Raw genomic sequence first — 21686 nt, 5'->3', positions numbered from 1 at the left:
TCTTCTCTTCTTCCATTGCACTTGATTTCAGATGATGTTATTGTCACTCGATGTAATCTTTACCTGGTTTGCAAGTGTTAATTATTTTAAGTTTCTTACAATCTTACTTATACAAAATATTTGAGAAGCACGGCCCCTACCCCTGCCTCTGCCTATGCATGAAGGACAATTAAGTTTAATATAATTTTCTATGATACAAAATGACAACTACTAATACAAAATTAATAATACTTCTTTTACTAGTAAGAGTACATAATATGATAACATCACAATAGAATTTTTCCAATAAAGTGGGCTTTAAAATACTAAACTAATTATAGTTGTTCATTATAAAATCTATCACTAAATATGAAGATAAAGTACATATACGTATATACTAAATTTAAAAAATGTTGAGGTATATTATATTCAACGTTAATTATTTCCACATGTAAAAAAATATTAAACTTTAATAATCCCAACTCCAAACTTGATCTTTTAAATTTCCCTGTTGCTTCTGAGAAAGTCTTTGTTTATTATGAGGGAGTTCAAAGACGATAAGTTTCATTATGTTTTCAACAAAGAAACATGAAAGGCATTGGGGCCACTTGCTACTCTTGGTTATTTTAAAATATCTTACATTTTTCTTTTAACCAACATATCCCGATATTTGATAGCTATGAGATTAATTATCATCTTGCACTAAACAATATATAGCAATTCAATTAGGTGTTTTATCTATTCATAAAATTTGAGAATTAAATTATTAACTACTTATTTAAAAAACAAATTGTTGAACTACTACACCAATTTTATCATCCTCTTTTTAAAACTATCAAGGAAGGTAGCTTGTGATTTTGATCGCTGCTACTTGCTACTATTTGCTAACATAATCAAGGTTGGTAAGATACTGCTGCAAACACGGAACTCTAAATTTAGTGGCACAGTTGGCTTCAAATTAATATTTTTTCCTGGTTATAGGTATCACTCTTCCATCAAGAATTTTTATATGCCAAAGTAGAGATTCGCATTTATTTGATGGATGGATTAAAGTTCAGTTCTTTGTGCTTCTCATTTTTTTTATTGTTAAATTCAAGACTAAAAGATCATAAAAGTGCAAAGCACTTAAGAGGCGGCTAAGTTTCATTTCATTTCATATCATAATGGAAGTCGGATTTGGATCCTCTCATGTGTAAAAAAATTTGAGAGTGTCAAGTTTTACCATCTCACCATTAACTTTTGTGTAGATAATAAATAAAAAATTAAATTAAATTAAATTAATTGTGAGATGATGAAACTTGACACTCTCAAGTTTTTTTACACATGAAAGGATCCAAACCCTATCATAAGACATAAAATCTGATCAACTTTCTCATATCTTTTTAAGAATAGTAATTAATTATGATAAATTTAGTGCATATTTAGGAAAAAAAATTACAATTAATTTTAAAGTCTAAATCAATTCTAAGAAAAACCTATATGGATAATTATTTTGTCAGAATTAGTTTGGCGAAAAAACAAGTCAGTTCGGTGCAACCCTTTCTTAGATTTTAAGATATTCTATTTTTCAACTTCAAATTGTGAATAATATTTTATTAAAAATATATAAAATATACTTTTAATGCCTCTTGTCTAGTATTCTCCAGAACTAAAAAAATTCTTTGACTCGTAGTTATATTTGCTTTTCTTTTTGACAGCAGTAGTTATATTTGCTTTGATAGTGACTTTGTGTTATCAAATTATCTTTTATTGAAAACTAACCCAACTTAATTTAACATTTACTAGTAAACAAAGAAAAGAGAATATGTACCAAAAAAAAACAAAGAAAAGAGAACAAATGAGGAGAATTTAGAAATGATAGTTTGAGTCTGTTTGGTTTTCAGTTAGGTGAATGTGAAAGCACATTCACTCAACTTAATAAGTGTATTTCGTTGACTAAATGTGCATTGGAAATCGCTATCTCAAATTCCAATGCTTCAAACAGACTTTCTAACTAAAAATCAAAAGACACTAAGTAAGTATTTTTTAAGACGATAATTTTCTTTTATTGAATTAAGACATCATCCTTTCTCCCTAAAATATTGATGTACCAAAGAATTTAGACATGGAAACCCAACAAGCAACAACCTTGTAAAAGATAAAACAGTTAATTAGTACCTATAATGTTACCATTTGGAGTTTGGACACACAATTAGGCCTTAAGTGATAAAGTTAGAAATGATAAAGTAAGAAACTTGAAGAAAGCATAGCTTGGGGCAAGGTTTTGGTTATGTCCACTTTTGTCCCTCACCTCCCTACCCACTTGCCCTCTTAAGGGGCCACTTTATTGCTATGTACCCTACCAGACAAAGACCTCTTTCTTCAATTAACTTTCTCTCCCCCCCCTATCACTCTCACTCTCTCTCTCTCTCTACCTTCTTGACTCTAGTCTTCTCCCTACCCTTAAACCCTTATCCTCAAATCAAACCCACTAAGCTCAAATATTTCCCCACTCAAAAATCATCATCCACCCCCAAACCTTCCCTTCTTTCAACCTATTAATACCTACCCCCAATTATTTAAGCTTCTACTTCCAACTTCCATCCCAAACTCACCAAAACTCTCTCTACTTTCTCTTCTCTTTCCATCACTCTGTTTTGACTCTGTTTCTCCCCTGTTTCTCCTCTGTTTTCTCACAAATCAATTTCTTTCCTTTCCTTTTCCCTCTACTGAGAAAGATGACACGTGCGATGAGGATTCTCAATACGGCGGGAAAATCCGCCGCGGTGGCAGCTGCGGTGGCGCCACCGCCGGAGGCGGTGACTCTGGAGTCAGATTTCGTGGTAATCCTAGCTGCCCTTCTCTGCGCTCTGATATGCGTGGTGGGGCTCATAGCGGTGGCGCGGTGCGCGTGGCTCCGGCGAGTCACCGGCGATGGCGGCTACCCCACCCGGCAAGCTCTGGCTAACAAAGGAGTGAAGAAGAAGGTGGTCCAGTCGCTGCCCAAATTCGCCTACGCAGACAGCAGCCCGAGAGAGTGGCTGGCGACGACGGAGTGCGCGATTTGCCTGGCGGAGTTCGACGCCGGCGACGAGATCCGCGTGCTGCCGCAGTGCGGGCACGGGTTCCACGTGGGCTGCATCGACACGTGGCTGGGGTCACACTCCTCTTGCCCTTCCTGTCGGCAGGTTCTGGCGGTGGCGGCGCGGTGTCAGAGGTGTGGGCGTCTCCCGGCCGCTAATAACAGCGGCGGTGGAGGAGCCACCAGTGTGGCGGTGAATGAACCGGAGTTGAAATCCGGAGAAGACGAAAATGCCCCTGCTGTTAATAGTAACAATAATGCTAGTGGTAGCAGTGGAACAGAACATCACAGTCACAACGTTAACAGTGGATTCTTGCCGTGACAAGAAAAAATAACAGTTGTAGTTTTTGTATGTATTAGCAGGGTTAATTTGGTACTTTTCTTAGTCTATTGAGCTTGAACTTGATCGGAATCTGGGAAATTTTTTCGCTTTTGTAATAATACATTCCTAATCTTTGTGCAAATTTTACTTCGTTTTTTTACTTTTTACTTTTTACAACATCACATTTTATTTTTCAGAGCTTATGTTTGTGGATAATGTGTATATTTGTGGGGTATTTTTGGTAATTAACCGCGATATTAAAGTGAAAGGTAAAAAGTTTGGATAAGGATTGTTATTAATTTATTATTATAGAGTTTAGGGAATTTTATTTTATCTTATTAGATACTATGAGGTTATAATATAGAAAAGGTCATATGATTGTGTAAAACATGTTTAATTGAAATGATTGGAGTTTGGCCTTTTAATAATTTTCAGAGGGACTGAGAGTTAAAAAGGTAAAGGGGAAAAGACAACTATGCTTATCATATTATTGAGTGGGGAAGTCCATCCTAAGTCAAAAAAGAAAGTAATGCACCTTGAAACAGTAATTATAAATTTTAAATAATGCTTTTTTAAATTGAGTTTAATGGATATGGACTGACAACCAATCACAACATGCCATATAAGTGAAATAATATCTTTCATCTTAAATTTTAATTAAAACAAGAATATATTTGCTGATGTGGCGGAATTCAATTGGGCGACTGTGTAAATAAAGTTTACACTGACAATGTATACCCATTAAATTCTTTTAAATTTTTATAATAAAAAATTTATAATATGGACTTCTGTGTGCTTTGGAGGATGTAAAGGCATGTGTGCCTTCTTGATTTTCGCTTAATTATTTACCATCTTTCAAAAGAAAAAAAAAAACTTATTCTTTCTCTAATATTCATTATAAAAACTTAACCAATTACTCCATTTTCATTAATTACAAAATATAGTTAATACAGTTTGTTTCTCAAGATGTTGTTTTCATTTCATTCATTAAAAAATATAGTTTACAGTAATTTCTTATTTTAGAAGATGTTGTGGATGTGGGTTCCATTCTCATAAAACACACTATGTTAATTGTTTTTACAAATAATAGGATTTTGTTTTCATGTTTCAATTGAGGTGGTACACACTGAACATTGAGGCAGAGAATGTGGAAGAGCATTGTAAAACCACGCTAGAGATATGATAAACGCCTAAGTTAAAAAATATCTAACTTTCAAAAAAAAAATGATCTAACATGTATTTATGAAGTTCAATATGAACAACACTAGAGGCGTTCAAACTTAGTTTAGATATCAAGGATAGCTTTCAAAATAATTACCGTGCTTAAGTGGTGTTTGGGTTATTAACTTTTTGGCCTTTGCTCGACTAGTTAAAGGGGTGTAATATAATATTTTTGTTAATATTATTATTAAGATATTGTATCAATTAAATACTAACTTATTTCATATATTTTTTTAAAGAGTAAGATTAAAAAAGCTATGTCAAAAAGCATTACAATTTACTACTTGTTTACGGTGATTTTTGGTAAACAAATAGAATCCAAAAGCAATTTAAGGACCGGATTCGGAGTCCTTTCTGGGTTCTTTAGTGAAGACGTTTTAAACGTCAAGGCTGGGTTTTTGTGAAGAACGATATGAACAAAAAGGAAAAAAGAGTAGAGGATCGAAAGGAAAAAGAGGAACAAAAAGTAAAAGGAAATCAAAATGGCAAAGGAAATGAAATTGCATTGAAAATTAAAGGTGAGAATCACATCACACTCTTAGTCTCTTTGTAGCCATATGTCACATGAGACTTGGAGGCATCCATGGAGAGTTTTGAGTAATTGTGTGAGTCTGAGTAATTTTACAATCAGATTTGCTACTTATAGAAAAAGAAATGAAACTGCCACTAGATCCTACGGTAGAGATTAAATCTTAGAAAATAACTCCCTACACTAGAGTCATACACTTGGCATAATTACAAATAAAATAACTTGCAGCCACTTCCATTTTTCAAGCCATGTTCATGTTGCATCTTCAGTAAGTAACTGCCACGTTCTCCTTTACTCCACTTTAATAGCCATTATATAGTAACTTCCACTAAGTTCTGCTTCTTCAATAACCGTTGCTTTGCTTAATCTGCTCATTCAATAAGCCGTCACATTTCTCGACCAGCTTGATGTGTGTTTTATAGTATTAACACTTGGTCGAAAACATGATTCTCCAACTTGGTCGAAATGGTCCAGCATCACCATATCATTTGAATCATTCTTTAACCATTTAAGAGACTCACTCTTGCATATTTGTCGAAGTCATGCTTCATTACATGGCTATATATATTTCTCATATTGCCTTTCCAATGTGGTACAAGATTTCGACCAATGACAAGTCTTAATATTTCGACACACATGTAGTCCATAATAATTTGGCAACAAGATAAAAATTCTACTAAATCATACCACGCATCCATGTACACCATATTTCAGGAATTGATTTCCAAACTAGGAAATTTTGGTGTTAACACTTGGTCTTCCAATTTGAGATAACAAACTTGAACCATTAATTTCGACCAAAGCCGCTTTGATATATCTGAAGCATGCATCCAGTGGCCAAGTAGGTCGAAATATAAGGCATGCAAATAGAAATATATTCAAATAACAAAGTATTGTTCTTGACTCAAGGTATTTAATTTTGGTATTAACACTACTACTACAAAGTAGAGCAATCATAATCGTTAATTAGCTCAGTCGGATATGAGAAGGAGAAAAGAAAAATATCTCAAACTTTTTTAGGGAAATATCTCTAACTACAAAACAATTAATCATATAATTAGAAAATGACGTGTCTATAAACAGTGTTATTAACATTATTCATAATTGTGCAACATTTCTTTATGATAAACTATGAAGTTGATTGCTAATTAAAGGAAATATAATTAATATATTGGTTTTGGTTTGCTAGCTAGCTGTTGAAATGTCATCTCAAAGATATTAAAGACAATCACGTCGTGAGTTAATTAACAAAACGTGGTGAGTCACGAGATAGACAAACAACAAATTATGAAAAGGAAAACTGCCAACCGACCTTAACCATCTCTATATGCGATTCTGTCTAAACATTGTTTATCCAAACAGCCAGTGGTTTCCAACTTTCTGTGGGTCTCTCTGTACTCCTTGTTTGATTATCAACTTTCATTATTGGCCAATGTTTTAAAAACCAAACTGATCATTGAGTTCAGTGAACACACTGGTTGTGATTCCAAACATGTCATAGAACCAGTGGATAAGTAATTTTAATACTTTTAAGTGTGGTACCAAACATGTGACAGTATTTGGAAAACAGGTTAAGGTAAACTACACAAGGAGGCTAAGTTCTAATTAATGGGTGAAGGATGTAGTTCCACACTTGCATTAAATAACTTCAACTCTTATAATTTATTGGTAGTTACATTGTCAATATTTATTCCTCACACTCACACATAAAAAAGGGATCTGGTTTTACTACAGTCGATTTTTGCAATCAATGCAATTACTCATTTACAACCAGTGAATCAAGATCGAACAGTACGTACATACTTGACTTCAGTGAATTGAATAAAAATACATGCTAAAAAGTAAAAACATGAGCGGTCTAATTTTTTTTTAAAAAAAAGGGCTCATATTTGAAGAATAGCTTAGTTACATTGACAACATAAGCAGAATGTGTGGAAAGAGATTTCCCATTAGATTTTCGCACAATACATTTAGTATGGGAATAAAAAAGTGTTAATTGTGAATAAATTTGAAGTCTATGAAGTAGTTGGCATGTGAAAGATAACTTAGGACCAAAAAAAGTGCTAACCATCTTTGCTATAGGACTATCACTCACGCCTACTTGTGCATCAAGCCTGCGCGGTTTCCATTATCGTAGATCCTCTCCTGATCTTCATGATTTCTAAGCAAATAATTTCACTAAAAAGGAAATCTTTGGATAGGGTAAAATCAAATTCAAAAGTAATATATAAGATAAGGCAAGAGGGCCACATAAAGGTAGTGCATGAGTTTATTTAATTTAATGGGGTTAAAAGAAAAATAAAGGCTCAGATGCTATTTGGCAATATGGTCCTCTTTTTCTTCCGAATCTATATATCTATCCCAATCCCATAATCTACTCAAAATCTCTTATACGAGTCTTTACACACACCATGGATGATGCCTATACAAAGCTTATATATAATTGATGGCATCTTCAACTTTTTACCTTTTTTTTCCGGTGTAGGGACATGTTATATATTAGGATTTAGGAGTGCCCCACCCATAATTAAATTAAATTCCGAGGTTATCCTCTGTTCTCTTCTCCTATCTAGAGTGGAGTGAGAACAACTAAGCAAGTAAAGTTGAATCTAGGAAAAGCTAACATGCAAGCACTAGCTAAAATATCCCCTTAATCTACATGATCCATGATATGAGAGCACCAAGTTTGCCAGATATTACTTCATCCACTTGTCACTCTTTAACACAATAGTCACTCTCTATGTCAATGCTATTGTTGTTTGTTTTGAATCAAGTTGAGATACTGTGGATTCGATATAACGTGCTTATAGGACTACTTTAATTTCTCCTTGTTGCCACTTTTATTACATATATCCTGAAGTTTTTGTCATGTAGTATGTGACTTATCAGAACTTGACATTTCCGCGGGCAACTTGTTGATCACTTGCATGTGCAGCAACATTTTCACCTGTGGTACTATAATTTCAGAATACCTTATCCTTTAAGGATCCATTAACATGACTAATACCTGAATTAATAATGGTACCAAGCATCATAGCAGTGCCATTCTGTCACGCCTTCTACCATCTCAAGGTGAGAGTAGAAAACTAAGGAATATGTACACGTGTATGCATAAAATGTCACAGGTAACTTCGTACTCCACATTAATTAACTGATGTTGTCTTTTATACTAGATAGAATAACTTACAAGATAGGAGATCAATAATGTTAGAGCAACTCCAACCCTGGTTTCTTAACCCAGCTGGAGTTGCTAAGAAACTGTATCTTATTTTTTGCAGCATTGGAGCATGCCTAGTTGGCACTTCTGATATCTTAGCAACAGTGCAGAGTTCCTTGCACAAGGAACTCTGCTTTTTGGTTTCTTAGATTAAAAAAGGCTTAAATACTCTTTTGGTCCTTAAAATTATAAAGAGAATCAAATCTGATCCCTGTAAAATTTCGCATCAAATTGGGTCCCTGAAATTGTTTTTTTAATCTAATTAAGTCCTTTTGCTCAATTTTGACTAGTCAACGGTCCAGTGGAAAGCCTAGTCAGCTAAGGATGGCCACATGCACTTTTTTCACATCAATTTTAGTCCCTTAAAAAATATTTTAATCAATTTTAGTCTTGTTCTTCCACCGTCCTCTTCCACCTTCTTCCTCTTTCTCCATAACTCAAATCCTTAAACCTAGAAATTCAAAACCCTAAAAAAAAAACTATATGTTTATCACATTCACCTTGGTCTTCTTTTTGAATTTATGTGATTTGAGTTATGGATGAAGAGGAAGAAGGTGAAAGTGGAAGAACATGAAGGTGGAAGAACAGAAACTAAAATTGATTAAAATACTTTTCAAGGGACTAAAATTGATGTGAAAAAATCCACGTGGCCGTCCTTAGCTGACTAGGCTTGCCACTAGACTGTTGACCGGTCAAAATTGAGCAAAAGGAGTTAATTAGATTAAAAATACAATTTTAGGGACCCAATTGGATGCGAAAATTTTACAAGAACCATATTTGATTTTCTTTACAATTTCAAGGACCAAAAGGTTATTTAAGAGCCATTAAAAAATGATATTTTATCTCACTTGCTTCAACAGATTGCTTCAGATTTCAGAGGGAAAGAAACAGAATGAAGGAAGATGGAAGAAGATGAACAACAGAACACCAAAACAACAAACAAAATTCAAACTTTAAAATAAAAATTATTACTTTACAATAAAAATTAAAACTTTACACTCAATCTCCTGATATTTACATGAAAAAAATAAAATAAAGGAGAGGGAGCAAAGTGAGCAGCAAAAATTAAAGCTTGGACCACCGATCAAGCACCTTGCATGTCTGATCCAGATGCTTGAGGGGCGATCTGGGTCTTGATTGAAGCTTTGGTGGCGGCTGGGGTAGGTTTTAGTTGCGGTGGTGGGTGTTTGGTGGTGGTGAGGTGGGTTTCGATGGCTGTGAGGTGGGTTTTGGTGGCGGTGGATGTTGCATCGTGGCCGGTGGTGGGTGTTTGTTGGCGGTGGAGGTTGTTTGTTGGCGGTGGTGAGTGTTTGTTGGCGGTGGAGGTTGTATGTTGCGGTGGTGGGTGTTTGTTGGCGATGGAGGTTGTTTGGAGGGGCTTTGGAGGCGTGGAAGGGGGGGCTGCGGCTAGGGTTGGAGGCGTGGAAGGGAGAGAGCTTGAGGAAGAAGAAGAAGGTGAAGGAGAGAGCTTGAGGGTTAGGAGGAAGGAGAAGGGTGAGGAGCGGCTAGGGTTAGTTTCTGAAGAATGGGAGGAAAAAAATGTATTTATAGTGGGTGACCGGCTGAGCCGGTCATCCCACCGTTGTGGACCGGTCCAAACCGGTTTAGATCGGCTGGAGCCGGTTTTCTGCCCGTTTGGGTTTTTTTTTTAATTTTTTTAAATTGTTTTAAATATTAAGTAAAATTAAATTAAAATTAAATTCATATTAATTTTAATTAAATTATTTTTAAGTTGAAGTATTGATTTAGTATTAAATGTTAAATCTAAATTGGGTGAAAATAAATATTATTAATTTATGTTGTATGGTGGGACACAGGTGGGACCCTACAAATAGTAATTTAAGAAACCATGGGTTTGAGCAAAATCTGCTCCAGTTTCTTAGGAGTTTCTTAAGTCTGATGTGGCAGTACGAGCCCACAGGAATAGTGCTGAATAGTGTGTTTAGAAACCAAATAAGAAATTGTGGGTTGGAGTTGCTCTTAGATGCTTAGACCACTTTATTTATTTAAAGGGAGATATTTATAATATGTCCTATGGAGGGATGTCTAAATGACTCATGATAAAGTTTGGGTTAAATAACTCATCATCCAATTACATTTGAGATAAATGAGTTGGAATTTCTATATTTTATTTATTAATTTATTTCCAACTCATTTATCTCCAATATGATTAGATAATAGGTTATTTAACCCAAACTTTATCATGGGTCATTTAGACAACCCTATAAACCAAAAGAATGATCATGTACTTGTGGTTAATTCCAACTTTTTTTGCTATAGTTCGAGATTTTTACTTTAGTTTTTTTTTATAAGCCATATAAATATATTGAAATGAAGTGCAATACAAGAGGAAGTTATGGTAAACTATATATTTTACTAACTTTATTTTAATTTTACAATTTAATCCTAATTAATATTTTTAACTATACACTAAAAGTACTGAACTCCCTCATTTTAAAAGAAATAATTCACCCGAAATTTTAAAATATTAACGGTACGGATCCTCTTCCTTATAAATTGTTTTCTTTCAATATAAGACTTATTAATTAATCACACTTATTATCATCCGACACTATGAACATGATCAAGACCATTTTTTTTTTGTACAATATGTTTTATTCCATAACAACATCAGCCATCAAACAGTTACATTTGGCATACTAGCAGAAATTGATCTTAATTCATGTTGAGATTTTTCTAGAGCGACAAGTGTAGGACATAAACAAAAGCACATATGAGCCATTGAGGCCCCTGATCCTTGAGTAAAGAGAAGTTTCCCATTCCCTTCCAACCAATGCTATTATGAAAGTACAAAGAGTGTTGCTATTTCACACAACTATGTCATGTGAAGGATCTCAACCTTTAATTGATTTTAAATAAGATCTTGACCATTAATAGATATATGGAGAGAGAAAATTAAAATTGTGAGTGAAATAATTTTGTCCATTAGATTTCTAATTAACGGTTGAGATCCTTCACATGACATGGTCATGTGAGATAGCCACATGAGGGGATCTAAATCCCAAAAGACATGGTCATATTGAACACATTAATTGCACCCAAATCCTCTGTTTTCTCCCTGTTTTACAAGAATAAGCAACTTTAAAGTAATAATCATATGTTTGTCTCTTTGCTCTTAATTTAGTTTATTTGGATTGTCTAGTTGGGTGGTTTAATTTGCAATTGCTAGGATGTTCATAACTTAACATTGTATTATAAGAGCAAGACTGCAAGTGTTTTTTATTTCCTGCTCTATTTTAAAAACTAAAATTGTTTTACAAAACAATAACTGATCTTCTAGAAATTGAGCAAGATCGACTCTTGATCGAGCGGTGGTGAATTGCTGAGAGCACAGTGGTCCAATGAATATTCACGACGTAGGAGCCCAACGCTCAAGAATCTCAAAGTTTATAAAAACAATAAAAGAGTAAGTGATTTGTATGAATAGCTTACACTACAATCAAACTTGTTTATATGGTCGTCTAATCAGGTGAGAGGGTAGCTAACCATTTACCAACCTGGAATTTAGGTTGCATTAAGGCTTTAACCTTATTAAGTTAGTTTGACCAAATTTCTAACAACTTAAATTAGCTAGAAGAATAGAAGTCATATTGTGATCTTGATCATAACGCTCTACTGAGTCACTTTGACCAACCGTCGTAATAGTGGGTCAATTCGTATTTGAGCCAACAAAAACAGTAATGAAACTTAAAAATGTTGCTCCATTCAATTGTAATTATTTTCATTCTATTTTATTTTCTTGCATCAATCCATAAATAGTTTAAATATAAAAAGACTTTTACTTTCACACCAATCATAACACAACGACACACTAAAAACATAGAAAAATTTAAAAGCCACTAGCTAGAAAAATTTGACATTGTTTGCATGTATTTGATTTATGATTTTTTGCTTCGTGTGATAGCTTTTAAAGAATGATGAGGCTTGTAATATTGTCCAGGAATCTCTCTAATCAATTCTTTTGGGTTGCGGTTCTCTGTAGTAAATTTTATGTGATGGAATGAAATTGCTTTTTAGGACACATCGAAAAAATAGAAGAAAAAAAAGCCAAACAGGGAGAAAGAAATCACCTAGCATAACCGCTACACAACAAATCAAACTCAGTTCTAGACACAGAAACCAAACATGATTTTTACATGATGAATATCAAACTCAATTATAGACATGCAAAATCAAACATACTAAGTTGTTAGAACTCAACATTCTTAAGTTTTACGAAGAAAAAAATCAAACAAAGTTCAATGGTATCGAAACTTGAACTTGCAATCCAGCACCAATTTCTTCCCCATCTCATATACTATCTCTTTCAAGGTCGGATAAGGGTCGGAGCAAAGTCTAATGGAATAAAAATCAAATTTGTAGGTTTTCAGAAATTCCCTACCTTCAACACATGCCATAGGAACTTAACATCCTCATCAGTCACGAGTCCTCTGACCATATCTGAGGTATAAAACCCATGCCTATTTAAGTGAACCGTTGTTAACCGCGTGCTGATGCAACCGGGAACATGAACATAATCAAAGTTGAACGATCTCCCTGAAACCTAATTCTTCTCCTGATGATTATCAATAGTCAATTGGTCAAGCTTTGGACATCCCTCAAGTAAGATGAACCGAAAACCGGTATACATGCATGGAACAACCAACTCCAAACGAATCAACTTCTCGAACTCAGTAAATTGAAAATGGAGTGGAAGACAGAGCATGAACTACACAAGTAAGGAGTGTTAGAAAAACCACAATAGACCAATTAAAAAAATTCATCTTAATGTATGAAAACAGAAAAAAAAAAAAAAAAAAAAAAAAAAAGCATCCTAACATAATACTTGTAACACCCCGATTTCGGTGGCGTCACTTTAGTAACAAAAGTAAACTTAATGCGGAAAAACGTGAATATTTTTTTTTTCGATAATAACTAAGACAAACTGAAATAGATAAAACCCAAATGCGAAAAGCAATAAAGCTAATATACAATATATATAACAGCCCCCGCCGTAAGTAGCAACCTCGTCACGAGTAACCTCCAGTGACGGAAAGAAAAGTGTAACGCCCGTAGACAATATGTACAAACCAAATGAAAAGGTGAAGTGTCCGCAACACTATCCCTCAAAACTGAGAATAAGCTGACCCATCGGCCTGAAGCAAGACCTCCTAAGTCCAACCAACTCTCTATGATTCCCGTAAAGAAACCACACAAAAAGCTATCGGCGGGAAACTACCCTGTCCCCAAAGAAAACAAATGATGTTCAGAGCTAAGACTCTACTCCTACACTAATCCCATCTCGAGGAGCTCACACTAACACTCAATCCTACATGCTAGCGTGATCATCGTCCGAATCTGATTTCAGAACGACCTAGTCTATGTACACCATCCGTCCTCCTCTCGCGACCGCGATGCGTTCCTGTTCCAGCATCTCAACCCTAATTCCCCCCGAAGGGTGAACCGTCGTGAACCAGCCCGCCAAAGACATCTGACAATGGGTGTTTGTCCGCCAAAGCACACACAGAAGACGCGAGGGTCAACTCCAAAGAATTATGTAAATAATAACACAGATAGATACAGATAATAGAATAGCCACTTAGGCTTATAGCTAGGAATGACACCCTAGGGTTGCATTATTCCACAATGAATATAACGACAGTAAATCACAGTTAACATGCATCAAGTAGGACTAACAATTATCTAACACACTCATCAACTAAGTCAGTATGCATGTTGCATGAAATGATATGACGGTTAACCCAGTTAACCAAATGCATTCCGGAAACGGATGGACATCAAACGGATCAATCCTAGCACCAGCAACGGTGGGACCATTTCCGCCCGCGTGCCTTTTACTCCAACAATAACGGTTTTGGACATCAACGAGTCAATCCTAGCACCAGCAACGGTGGGACCATTTCCGCTCGCGTGCCTCTGGGATGGACATCCACGGGTCAATCCTAGCACCAGCAACGGTGGGACCATTTCCGCCCGCGTGCCTCTAACACCACACCAAGGTAGTCAGATCAGCAGTAAACCCGAAGGTCTGCCATTTCGGTCTGCTACAAGAGTCGTCTACAAACGCTCTTACACGGCATTCCGGGTCTTATGACCATTTTGGAAACCAACGAAGGTCCGGTAATCACGCCGTGTATTAACCTCCAATGTATGCATGAATGCAAAGTGATTAGCCAAACAACGTCTCCGACCTCACTCGACACGTCGCCACGTGTTCTAGGTAAATTAAAGTCTCTAAAAGCTTACCCTAAGGTAAAGTCGATTCTGCGACAAAAGACACTTCTTCACAACAACACATAACTCACGATGATCTTCAAATCATCCGACTCATCTCAATCCGATGGTCACAACTGCTCAACGAGCACAGAGTATCACACTCTTGGAAACTAACGGTTTCCCGGACTTATCCCCAGGATAGCCCAACAACACATAGCTGCTCCAACAGCACAAGAGTATCGACATACTCAACACAGCTGCTCCAACAGCACAAGAACATCAACATACTCAACACTTCTCGACTTCCTCAACGATTGGATCCGACGACACTTCTCGTTTTCCAGAAACTAAGATTTGCATCCGAAGCTTCCTTTCGAGTTTATTATCATTAATTGAAGATTTAGAGGTTGTTTAATGTCTTATGAGTTTTCTTTTCAAAATAATATCCTTTTAGTCTTATCGCAAAATCTTATAAGTTCTCGGGATCTCCTAATCCCCAAATTACACCAGAGAATGTCTCGATCCTTGAAACACCATAACAAGGCCCGAATCTCATTCGTCCTATCAAACTTTCTCAAAACTCTCAAAATAAAATCGGCATGACCTGCCCGCTATTCTCACTTTTCAGAAACTCAGATTTCATTGCAAAAGCATAAATAACTCAGCACAATCAATCAACATGTCATATATCAACATATTAAGCAATAACCACATAGCACTTAGCATATAAGCATGCACCACACATCCTAGATTACCCACATAGCACATAGCATGTAAGTCAATCTCAAAAACATAGTAGTAGATGCATCATCTACATTGTCAGCCGAAGCCTCAGAAAACATTTTTCCAATCAAACACAAACAAGTGCATAAACAGTAAACAATGTCGAAAGCATCGACCCTAAGCATTAACTAGAGATTCAGTGAGATGCCCTCACCTGTAGATTCTCCAGGGTGAACTTCAAACTCTTCCTCACAACCAACGCCTTGCTCCTCTAGGAATTCCTCAAAATCACCTTTAGAGCAAAACCACAGAAATACTATCAGAATCTATCGAAAACTAAGCTATCGATACTTACTAAGGTTACTCGAAGTAGTTCATATTCCGAGGTACGATAATCTAGCGCGAAAGGACAAGTTTTCGGAAAAGGAAATTTTCCTCCTCCCCCCTCTATAGGCTCGGCCACTTTAGGTAATTAGGGGACTCGATTTTTCTTCGATCAAACTTGGTTCCTATGCTATCATTAGCCGTAACTAAGGGTATTCTAAACTCGGAAAAATTATCGGATCAAAAACTGTCGCAGGGGTATTTTGGTCATGATTTTTAACTTAGAATTTCAAAACTGAAATCCCAAAAAGAAAATTTGACAGGGACGTTACTAACGACGTTTATGACAACTAATCCTACTAGCACTAAGCTAAGGCGATAGTTTTCAGCCTAAAGGTTGAAGCTTTACTCCAAAAACTCCAAAAAAATGGGTATTTGAGGCATAAATTGATTCCGGCGGAAATCCGGCGGCATAACGGAAAATCTAATCCGGCAGAAGTGATCTTGGGCACATAAGGAAGAGGTTTAGAATCAGAAATGAAATATTCAGGATAGTTTTGCAAAAACCTCAAAACTATCAGCTCAGAAAAGTCTATAGAAAAGCTATGGAAAAAGCGATCAGAGGTAAGGATTAGCGACTATACCTCGAAACCTTGAAGCAGCAACTGATTAATCGACGATCAAGCAAGTAATGAAGAAAATCTTCTCCTCCTCCTCTCCTCTCAAACTCGCGGCCTTGGTGGGGAAAATGGGTATGGTTTTGTGTTTTTTTCTCATTTCTTGGCTATATATAGAGGTTGGCAAAACGCGGTAAAATGAAAGTTTCGCGAATCTGATTTTTCCGGCTTCATTCTCCATGAATTCTAAGATATGTTTTGGCGAAAGAATTCCAAAACTAAAATGAGGTCTCCTTGTATTTTTAGTAACTAATGCAAAGTCGGTGTAAAACTATTTTACCCGATAAGTTGCTATTTGCATTGAATGTCGGAATGAAAAACTTCCTTCTGAAAAAAGATTGAAATCATCAAGAGAAATGGGTGAACGCGTGTAGAATCTTCATTTGATGTTCCGAATAGAAAAAGTCCTCATAGTCGGGTGATTCTAGGGTTTTGAAATACCAGGGTTTCGGTTTCGGTAAACTTCCGATTATTGGAATCGGACGTTCGTAGATCCTAGAGTTTCGCCTCGAAACGATTGTGATATATGGAAAAAGAGAAGTTCTAACATTTCTCTGAATTTTTTTGGAATTAACTTCCATCGTGCCTATAAGTGATAACTAACTATTTACTAGGGTTTCTGTCCTAGGTTTAAGCGTATAATGATCGTGCTATAACTTTTATCGATCGTGATGCAATCCTTAAACTTTTCCTGAACTTTCTCCTTCATAAATATATCTCATTCGATGAACTCTTGTTCAGGTTTTCCTTCACGATATATTAAGCCTAGTCGTAAATGGAAATCTCTTCCACTTTTTCTAAGCTTAAAAACTTGGGTCTTACAATACTCAAAACCAGTGAGGGAACAATAGAAATATGTTCCACCGCCCAATATACAAACAACAAATACAACTCATGATTAGAACTCTAAATTCTGACACCACTTGTTATGTCTTATAAAGTCATTAAGAACTGCAAGCTAACAAGACACATAACACAGTGTAAAATTGCATGCCTCGAGCATAAAAAATTTGACATTATTTGCATGTATTTGATTTATGATTTTTTGCTTCTTGGGATAGCTTCTAATGATGAGGCTTGAAATATTGTCTAGAAATCTCTCTAATCAATTCTTTTGGGTCGCGGTTCTCCATGTTTGTTACAAATTTAATGTGATGGAATGAAATTGTTTTTTTCCGCCTTTATTACTCTGTCCCTTGCCCTCCTCTTATATAGATTTGAAGAAAGTGGAGCGATGGATTGTAACTTCATGTCACCTCCTATTCTAATGCAAGTCTAGTCATAGAAGTTTTAATGTTTCTCATTAGATGCATAGTGCAAAAATCAGTGTTCCTCTTTACTTGTTGAACTTATGTTTATTTTTACTTTTGTTAATCAACCAAAATAGAATGGGTTCTAAACCCAAATAGGAAAAGAGAAAAAAGGGACGCACCGAAAAAACAGAAAAAAGCCAAACAGACGGAAAGAAATCACCCAGCATAGCCGATGTATAACAAATCAAACTTAGTTCTAGATACGGAAACCAAACATGAGTTTTACATGATGAATCACAAACTCAATTCTAGACATGCAAAATCAAACATACTAAGCCTTCAGAACTCAACATTCTTAAGTTTTACGAAGAAAAAAAATCAAAGAAAGTTCAATGGTATCGAAACTTGAACTCGCAATCCAGCTCCAATTCCTTCTCCATCTCATATAATATCTCATTCATGGTCGGATAAGGGTCGGAGCAAAGTCTAATGGAATAAAAATCAAATTTGTAGGTTTTCAGAAATTCCCTACCTTCAACATATGCCATAGGAACTTAACATCTTCATCAGTCACGAGTCCTCTGACCATATCTGAGGTATAAAGTCCATGTCTCCTTAAGTGAACCGTCGTTAGCCGGGTGCAGATGCAGCTGGGAACGGGAACATGATCAAAGTTGAACGATCTCCCTGAAACCTGATTCTTCTCCTAATGATTATCAATAGTCAATTGTTCAAGCTTGGGACACCCCTCAAGTAAGCTGAACAGAACCTGATATCCATGCATGAACAACCAACTCCAAACGAATCAAGTTCTCAAACTCAGTAAATTGAAAATGGGGGGAGACGGAGCACAAGTAAGGAGGGTTAGAAAAACTAGAATAGACCAATTTCTTCTTAATGCATGCAAATAGCAAAAATCATCCTAACATAAGACTCAAAACCAATGAGGAAAAAAGATAAATATTTTCCACCGCCCAATATACAAATAGCAAATACAACCCATGATTAGAACTCTAAATTCTGACACCACTTGCTTTGTCTTATAAAGTCATTAAGAGCTGCAGCTAACAAGATCCATAACATAGTGTAAAATTGCAGGCCTGCACGCCTAGAGCAATCAAATACAAAAAGAAAATACAACCCTTAATTAGAACTCTAAATTCTGACACCACTTGATGTGTCTTATAAAGTCATTAAGAACTACAAGCTAACAAGACCGATAACACAATGTAAAATTGCAGGCCTACAGGCCTAGAGCATCAAAATACAAACAGCAAATACAACCCATGATTAGAACTCTAAATTCGGACACCACTTGACGTGTCTTATAAAGCCATTAAGAAGTGCAAGCTAACAAGACCCATAACACAGTGTAAAATTGCATGCCCAGAGCATCAAAAATTTGAAGTTTCCGCCTTTATTACTTTGTCCCTTGCCCTCCTCCTATATAGATTCGAAGAAAGTGGCAAGATGGATTGTAACTTCATGTCATCTCATATTCTAATGAGAGTCAAATAGGAAAAGAGAAAAAACAGACGCACCGAAAAAACGGAAAAAAAGCCAAACAGAGGGAAAGAAATCACCCAGCATAGCCGCTACATAACAAATCAAACTCAGTTCTAGATACAGAAACCAAACATGATTTTTACATGATGAATACCAAACTCAATTCTAGACATGCAAAATCAAACATACTAAGCCTTCAGAACTCAACATTCTTAAGTTTTACGAAGAAAAAAAATCAAACAAAGTTCAATGGTATCGAAACTTGTACTCGGAATCCAGCTCCAATTCCTTCTCCATCTCATATAATATCACCTTCATGGTCGGATAAGGGTCGAAGCAAAGTCTAATGGAATAAAAATCAAATTCGTAGGTTTTCAGAAATTCCCTACCTTCAACATATGCCATAGGAACTTAACATCCTCATCAGTCACGAGACCTCTGACCATATCTAAGGTATAAGGGTCATGCCTCCTTATGTGAACCGTCGTTAGCCGAGTGCCGATGCATCTAAGAACGGGAACACGATCAAAGATGAACGATCTCCCTGAAACCTTAATCTTCACCTGAACTGCAAGCTAACAAGACCCATAACACAGTGTAAAATTGCAGACCTGCAGGCATAGAGCATCAAAAATTTGAAGCCCCGCCTTTGTTGCTCTGTCTCTTGCCCTCCTCCTATATAGATTTGAAGAAAGTGGCAAGATGGATTGTAACTTCATGTCACCTCCTATTCTAATGAAAGTCTAGTTATAGAAGTTTTAATGTTTCTCATTATATGCATAGTGCAAAAATTAGTGTTTCCCTTTACTTGTTGAACTTATGTTTATTTTTACTTTTGTTAATCAACCAAAATAGAAGGGGTTCTAAACCCAAATAAGAGGTTACACGCCCCTTTGGTGGCACCCCTATCCCCACCAATGTAAGACATAACTTAGCAATCACAAATGAATGCAAATAAGGTCTTATCCTTAATAGGTAAAAATGAATAATAAGAAGATAGAAATTACTACATAATAAAAATAACCCTGAAATTAACCGCGTCAAAATTAAAAAATTACCTGGATGGTCGATCTTTGCAGCACTCGAGTTGTGATTGTTCTACATACAACATTGAGGAGCTTATAGAGAGTTCCTTTGTTTTCTTTGACAGATAATGCGACATCGAGAGTTAAGTCAGTTAATTTTTCCCACTGCACCCCCATAATACGTGATCACGTCTCTGCGCATAGTGACATACTCAGAGTCATAATTAGAGACACCTTGCAGGTATTTGTAGCCGAAGATCTTACACATGATTGTAAACATCATCAAATATTAAACTCTCTAATAAAGTAAGGTACAACCCTAAGGTATCAGTTTGGCTCAAACCCTTAGGCATACTCGTAGAGTTGAAGATGAGTTTCTGCAGAACTGGACATGCGGATATCAAGTATGACACCACTTTAAGAGTGTCTCGGGACTTAATTTTCAATGAGGGCAAGTAGGCCTTTCCACATCCTTGTACCGCTTCTAGTCTACCAACACCACCCAGGTGAAAGATGTAACACCCCGATTTCGGTGGCGTCACTTTAGTAACCAAAAAGAAACTTAAAGCGGAAAACGTGAATTATTTTTTTTTTGATAACAGAACCAAAGACTTGAAGAAATAAACTCTCAACGAAAGATAACAGAACTAATATATAATATAAATGCAGCCCCCGCTGTAAGTAGCAAACCTCGTCACGAGTAACCTCCAGTGACGGAAAGTAGAAAAGTGTAACGCCCGTAGGCAAAATGTACAATCCCAAAAGGATAGGTCAAGTTTCAGCAACACAAGCCCTCAAAAGTAAGAATAAGTCAGAGCTATGACACTAACACCCAACCTTAGTAGACTCTAAACACCCATCCCCTATACTTCCATCATCGACTCTCATCTGGTCATGCATGAAGTCCGGGTCCATGTCGAAGGCTCAGTTGTAGTCATTTCGCTCCGGGTCTTCCCCGTACGACGAAGCATCACGAAACAGTCCGTCAACGACATCTGACAAAAAGGGCATACATAGCCCCCCAAACACAGGTAGCACGTGCAAGGGTCAACTTACGGAAGACAGTATAGAGAATACGATACAACAAGTAGAGTATAAAAGGGTATATATATATATATATGTTGTATATACACATAAAAGTTCTGCATTGTCTACCCTAAGGTTTAAACATAGCATGTTATCAAATCTCTAGTACAATTCAATCATCAAAGCACATAACAATATTTATCAACATCTACTCATTAAAACACATAACGATGTTTATCAACTTCAACTCCTCTAAATCCCAACGAATATAATTAGAGTGCATGATTCGTCAATGCCACGTCAATCCCGACGATTCCGGAAGAGATAGGCTGGGCACGATCGAGTCGGTCCTAACACTGGCATTGTGTCGACCATAATCCCTCGAGTGTCACTTACAACCTTGACATAGCCAGATCAGTCCTAACCCTGCGGGTCGACTCTTCCCTCCGCTATGCCCGACAATCAACAGGTCGATCCTAACCTCACGGTCGATCATATCCCCCGTCGATGTCCGAATTACCTGAAGGTATAAACTGTACCCGAAGGCATAAACTGTACCCAAAGGCATAAACTGTACCCGAAGGCA

At 36.4% G+C, this 21686-nt stretch overlaps 1 protein-coding gene across 1 annotated transcript; it reads left to right on the top strand.

The window, feature by feature from the left end:
• Positions 1-2410: 2410 nt before the first annotated feature.
• On the top strand, positions 2411-3504 carry LOC130740341 (RING-H2 finger protein ATL8-like). Its single transcript, XM_057592913.1, has one exon. The coding sequence runs from the start codon at positions 2697-2699 to the stop codon at positions 3360-3362; it is 666 nt and encodes a 221-aa protein (XP_057448896.1). The 5' UTR covers positions 2411-2696; the 3' UTR covers positions 3363-3504.
• Positions 3505-21686: the final 18182 nt, after the last annotated feature.

This window comes from Lotus japonicus, chromosome 2 (assembly GCF_012489685.1).
Source record: "Lotus japonicus ecotype B-129 chromosome 2, LjGifu_v1.2".
NCBI lineage: Eukaryota > Viridiplantae > Streptophyta > Magnoliopsida > Fabales > Fabaceae > Lotus > Lotus japonicus.
This window is presented reverse-complemented; position numbering and strand designations above follow the sequence as displayed.

Excerpts from the sequence above, each read along its gene's own strand:
- LOC130740341 (XM_057592913.1), top strand. The coding sequence starts at position 2,697 with ATGACACGTGCGATGAGGATTCTCAATACGGCGGGAAAATCCGCCGCG.